The following is a 5,261-nucleotide window of genomic DNA, read 5'->3' as shown; positions in this document are numbered from 1 at the left end:
ACCAGCCCCCCTCTGCAATAACATTATTAGCAACTTCGTTGCGCATAACATTGCTAGAAACAGTTACGTTGCATCGCACCGATCGGCTCGCACTCCTCTCAATGAAGGAGTAACAAGTCAGCTCAAGCTGCATAAGCAATGTCTGGCTCATCGCATAACCCCACGACTATCGTGGGTAAGGTTCGGTCATTCCTCTTTATTATTTATAATATTGGTGCTTTATCTAGTCCGATCCGATTGTCAGCAACCCAATCGCATCAGACTAGGGGGACTTGACGACGCACTGTTTATATGACTAAGTCCAGTCCGATGTCATTGGCTGCGTACCAATAACATCGGACTGGGGGGGGGGGGGGCTTGATGATATATGGTCCATTAGCATGGCCTAGACTGCTCCAGCGCGCCAGCCTGGCTTGGCGCGCTCCTGCCATCCCTGCCTGGCGTTCCCTTGCCAAGTTCTTCCGGAGACTCCCTTGCTAGCCTCTTTGGGGACTCTCCTGCTAGTTTATATGACTAGTTCCAGTCCGATGTCATTGGCCGCGTACCAATGACACCAGACTGGGGGGACTTGATGATATATGGTCCATTAGCATGGCCTAGACCACTCTAGAGCGCCAACATGGCCTGGCGTGCTCCTGCCAACCTTACATGGCGTCCCCTTGCCAGCCTTGGTAGATTCTCCCTTGCCAGCCATGTTGGGGACTCTCCTGCCGGCCCGGCCCGACGCTCCCCCGCCAGCCTTTCCTGGTGCGCGCCCGCCAGCCCCGCCCGGCGCCTCCGGGCGGCCTTGCCCAACTCCTTGATAGTTGGGCCTGAATTGGATTGGCCCAAGGCCTGACCTAATTCCCCTTGACCTAATTGTCCCCTATATAATGAATAGTATCTCCTCCATGGAGAGGGATCTTCCCCCATGGCACAGCCGCCACTATACTCCGACCGGGTGGCTCAACCGCTACCCGCTGCCGTCAGCCACCATACACCACCACTAGCACCAAGATGGTTCTCTCCAGCTATGGAGGACCATCTCAGATCTTCTAGTTGATCTAACTTGATCATCGGAGTCCGCTCCTGGGGCACAGTCCCTGGGACGGCTCTAACGACTTTACACTTGGATGTCCAGATCTCCGCCGCAGCAGAAGACCAGAAAACTCGCCGGAGGTCGATGTCGCATCATATATATATATATATATATATATATATATATATATATATATATATATATATAATGTTTATTAACTGTGAGACTCATGTATTATATGAGTTAATTTTAAAAAATAATAAATAAATAAATAAATAAAAATGTCAAAATATTTGAGAACTTTGAATTTAAAAGAAAATAAGAAAAATATTGAATTATTATAATAGAAAGGTTTTTTATCTTTTATATTTAAACAAATAATTTAAATAGATAAAAGAAATTAAAGAGCTTTAATTTTTAGAATTTTAAAATTAAAAGGTACGCTCATTAATGAAATTGATATCCATTTATTATTATATTTATCTTAGTTATTATATTAAAATATTGTGTAAAATTTAATAAAATAGAAAAACTCATAAAGTGATATGTGGAAAAAGAATTAATTCAAAATAACTAAAAAAATGATATTTGGCCAATTGAATGAGAGTGTGACAAGTGACAAAAAAAACTTCATTTATTAGAGAAGATAGTACGTCTGACAATCATGTCGTGTTCGGGTTGGCGGGTTAAAATATACCAACCCAAACACAACCTACTTAATTATACAGGTCACGAGTTGGCGGGTTTTGAACATAAACTCATATATGACCCGTCAACTCACTTATTTATATGGGTTCACATGTTAATGGTTTCGTGTGTCAAATTTGAATTTGTGGGTCAGATTCCATAAATAAAATTGATAATTGAACATGAACAAATTCTTGATGCAAATATATCCAAATTTTAGAAACTTAAGTCTTAAATATCCAAATGAAAATTAAAAACATTCATGGAAACATGTTTAAACTAAACATTAATAAAAACATAGATAAATTCAATCGCAGGTATCGACGTTGGTCAATAGCAATTCAATCATTCATGTCACGGTTCTTCTGAGATACTGAGATTATTTAGGAACATCAAACGCGTTGCAATGCAAATCAGCAGATAGTTACCCACGGATCAAATGGTCAATTTTATTGGGTATAGAGATGACAACAGGGGCAGGTATTACCGGAGACCCCAATCCTCATCCTCATCCCTGAATCCTCATTCCAATCTCCATCCCCATCCCCATCCCCATTGGGGAATATAAATAAACCCCCATCCCCACCACCAACGAGGATTGGGGATCCACAGCGGGGAATCAGATATTTCTTTTTCTCTTTTAATATGAAAATTTTTACGTAAAGAAAAACTTTAAATTTCAATTTTACCATCATAAGTTTAAAGATTTTACAAAATATAAAAATATCCATAGATTACATAAAAAATATAAACAAATTTTCTACCAAATTTAAATACACACATGAAAAATCAAGTAGAAAAAAATTATCAAAGTTATATTTGAATTAAAATAGATAAACAAAACACAAAAAATATACATTAGTTTAAATTAGATAAAGAAAAACAAATATAATTTCAATCAAATAATTATTAATGAGTTAGGTTACTTGGATCAGATTTTATGTATTGTAAATTGTAATATAAATATATGTTTTGTATTATTTTTGTATATTAATATATATCGGGGGCGGGTCCATATCGGGGGGCGGGTCCAGGGTTGGGGATTAGGGGTATCCCCATTCCCACTTTTTTATTCGGGGATTCTCATCCCCGTCTCCATCCCCGGTCAACTTGGGGATTCCCTGGTCAAAACGGATGCGGGTTTCAGGTTTCTATTGGGTATGAGGTTTTTGCCATCCCTAATTGGGTATCCTATCATAATATAAAGTATAAATTGTTTAGAGTATAATACTTAATACATTTAAAAGATATATATATATATATATATATATATATATATATATATATATATATATATATATATATATTTAATTAAAATACTAAACGGGTTGGCGGGTCAACCTATAGATTTTTTGAGAAACCCATATATGACATGTTAAATATACAGATTGACGGTTTGAAAAACTCAACCCAAAACCGTTTATTTCGTATCGTGTTGCGGGTCGTGTCAAGAATTATCAGGTCTATTTACGAGCCAACTAATCTATAAGTCACATCTAGCAATCTATATATATATATATATATATATATATATATATATATATATATATATATATATATATATAAGTCAGTCTATATATCTCAAGATCGCTAGCAGTGGAAGGATCGAAGAGAAAGGCGAAAGTTTAGCCATCAACTAGCATCTTTTCTTAGAGCATACGGTATGGACCAAAAACAAGAAGCAATAGGCTGATGTGACATGCCTCAACGGCGTCATGACGGGGGGAACACCCCCCCCCCCCCCCCCCCCCCCAACTTGTTGAATCTCGTTATGGTGAATCTTGTGGTAACGAGGACGAGATAAAACAAGAAGGATGATTGGTTATCTCCTTCATCAACCAATCAAATGATTTTCTATATTTTTTCTCTCTCTACCTCTTAACAAGATATAACATTTGGAACACCATTTCTCTCTTGGTGTTATGGATGAGTTGGCATCAATTTGGTGTTACATCCGGATGCCCACACCCAATACTCTTAAGTTTTGTAATGTAGCGACTATATGTTCCTTTATTATATATTTAAATTTGTAATATAATCCGGTTCAATTTATCTTTAACGAACTATGATCATAGATAACATAAAATCTATTAACAATTCAAATACTGTAAATGTCTAAATGATTTTAGATGTTATCAAACAATTTTTTCTTATTATACACTTTAGAAATGTTGTAGGGAAATGTCTAAATTGTCCTTGTGTTTTAGTACAACGTAGAAGTCGGGCGTCCCCCCCGCCACCACCTTCATTTATTAACAAATCACGATCGATTACAGTACCGTGGGCCATGAATTAGTTGTGCTGCTGCCTTTTATTTACCTCCGCCGTACCTCCGTCGCACCATGCCCATCCCATCCGCCGACAGTCCTGCTCCTCCTCCTACTCCTCACAAACACGCCACATACACAATCCTATTCTTCTTTTTATTCTGGATCCTCATAGAAGCGCTGCAATGTCGTAATCGGAGAGTTTCCCCACGTACTTCATTACTTGTTGCTCTCCTTCCTCTCTGTTGTTTAATCATGGGCTATACCATTGGTTTATGGTGATTTCGCAATCGATTATCCTCTTTATCAGAATCCAGCATTTGCTTTCATATTTCCAGGTATCATCATTCCATTTCCACCTCTGTTCATTTTTTATTTCAATACCTAACTTGTTGCTCTTGTCGGATTTTGAAGCATTCGAATATGCTTAACAACTTTGGTGATCATAAATTTAATTCATACCTGATTGATTGAAATTAAATACAGTTTCGATTACTAGATTGTCTACGAACTACGGATCATTCGTTATTCAAATTGTGATTCCTTTTGTTAATTTGTAGGCGGATCATATGTTGAAACAGTCGGCGAGTAGGAATCAAAGGGCAAAAGGATTCAAAGTGAAACATGCAGTTCAGATAAGTGTTTTGCTTCTGGTTTGCGTATGGTTACTTTACCAATTGAAGCAGACTTACATGAACAATAATCCAGCAATCCAAGTCTCGGTGATTGGGAGGAAAGGGTTGATTGATTCGCAAGTGAAAGAAAGGAATGACGAAGAACAAGATGTAGAAAAAGTAGATGAAGAAGAACCAGATCAGTTAGAAGATTTGATTGATGAAGACGATAAAGATGAAAGAATTGGCAAAGTTATTTGATAACAGCCAACAGGTATAGTGATGATCATTCATGTCAAATGTAGGAGAATGCTTTATACATAGTCACTAAACTATGATGTATAATGTAAGTTGATATATATATTCATGAAAGGAGAAGTCCCAATAAAAATTTCTAGTGTGTGAATATCAATTAACTGTTGAAAAGAAAGAATGAGAAATAATTTTATAAAAAAATAGTTACCATTATTTTGCTTTTGCGTTCAAAATACTATCGAGTTTCTCAAATTCAAAAGCTAAATCTGGACATGTTTTTTGCACAACATTTACATGCATGGTGTCAATGTCCAACAAAAATGTCTAGGAAATCGAACCAGTAAAAAAATATAAACTACCCAAACGTCCTAATGAATGACAAATTTTTTCCTCGACTACGAATGCAAAACGATATCTATA

General features: G+C 37.1%; 1 protein-coding gene across 1 annotated transcript; it reads left to right on the top strand.

Moving 5' to 3' along the window:
• Positions 1-3,976: 3,976 nt before the first annotated feature.
• Positions 3,977-5,054, top strand: LOC111879621 (uncharacterized). The gene is made up of 2 exons (XM_023876083.3): positions 3,977-4,310; positions 4,533-5,054. The coding sequence occupies exons 1-2, from the start codon at positions 4,248-4,250 to the stop codon at positions 4,845-4,847; spliced, it is 378 nt and encodes a 125-aa protein (XP_023731851.1). The 5' UTR covers positions 3,977-4,247; the 3' UTR covers positions 4,848-5,054.
• Positions 5,055-5,261: the final 207 nt, after the last annotated feature.

This window comes from Lactuca sativa, chromosome 6 (assembly GCF_002870075.4).
Source record: "Lactuca sativa cultivar Salinas chromosome 6, Lsat_Salinas_v11, whole genome shotgun sequence".
NCBI lineage: Eukaryota > Viridiplantae > Streptophyta > Magnoliopsida > Asterales > Asteraceae > Lactuca > Lactuca sativa.
This window is presented reverse-complemented; position numbering and strand designations above follow the sequence as displayed.

Bases quoted from the DNA above. Each gene is read 5' to 3' on its own strand.
- LOC111879621 (XM_023876083.3), top strand. From the start codon at position 4,248: ATGGTGATTTCGCAATCGATTATCCTCTTTATCAGAATCCAGCATTTG. The intron at 4,311-4,532 runs GTATCATCATTC...GTTAATTTGTAG, and splicing joins ATTTGCTTTCATATTTCCAG to GCGGATCATATGTTGAAACA.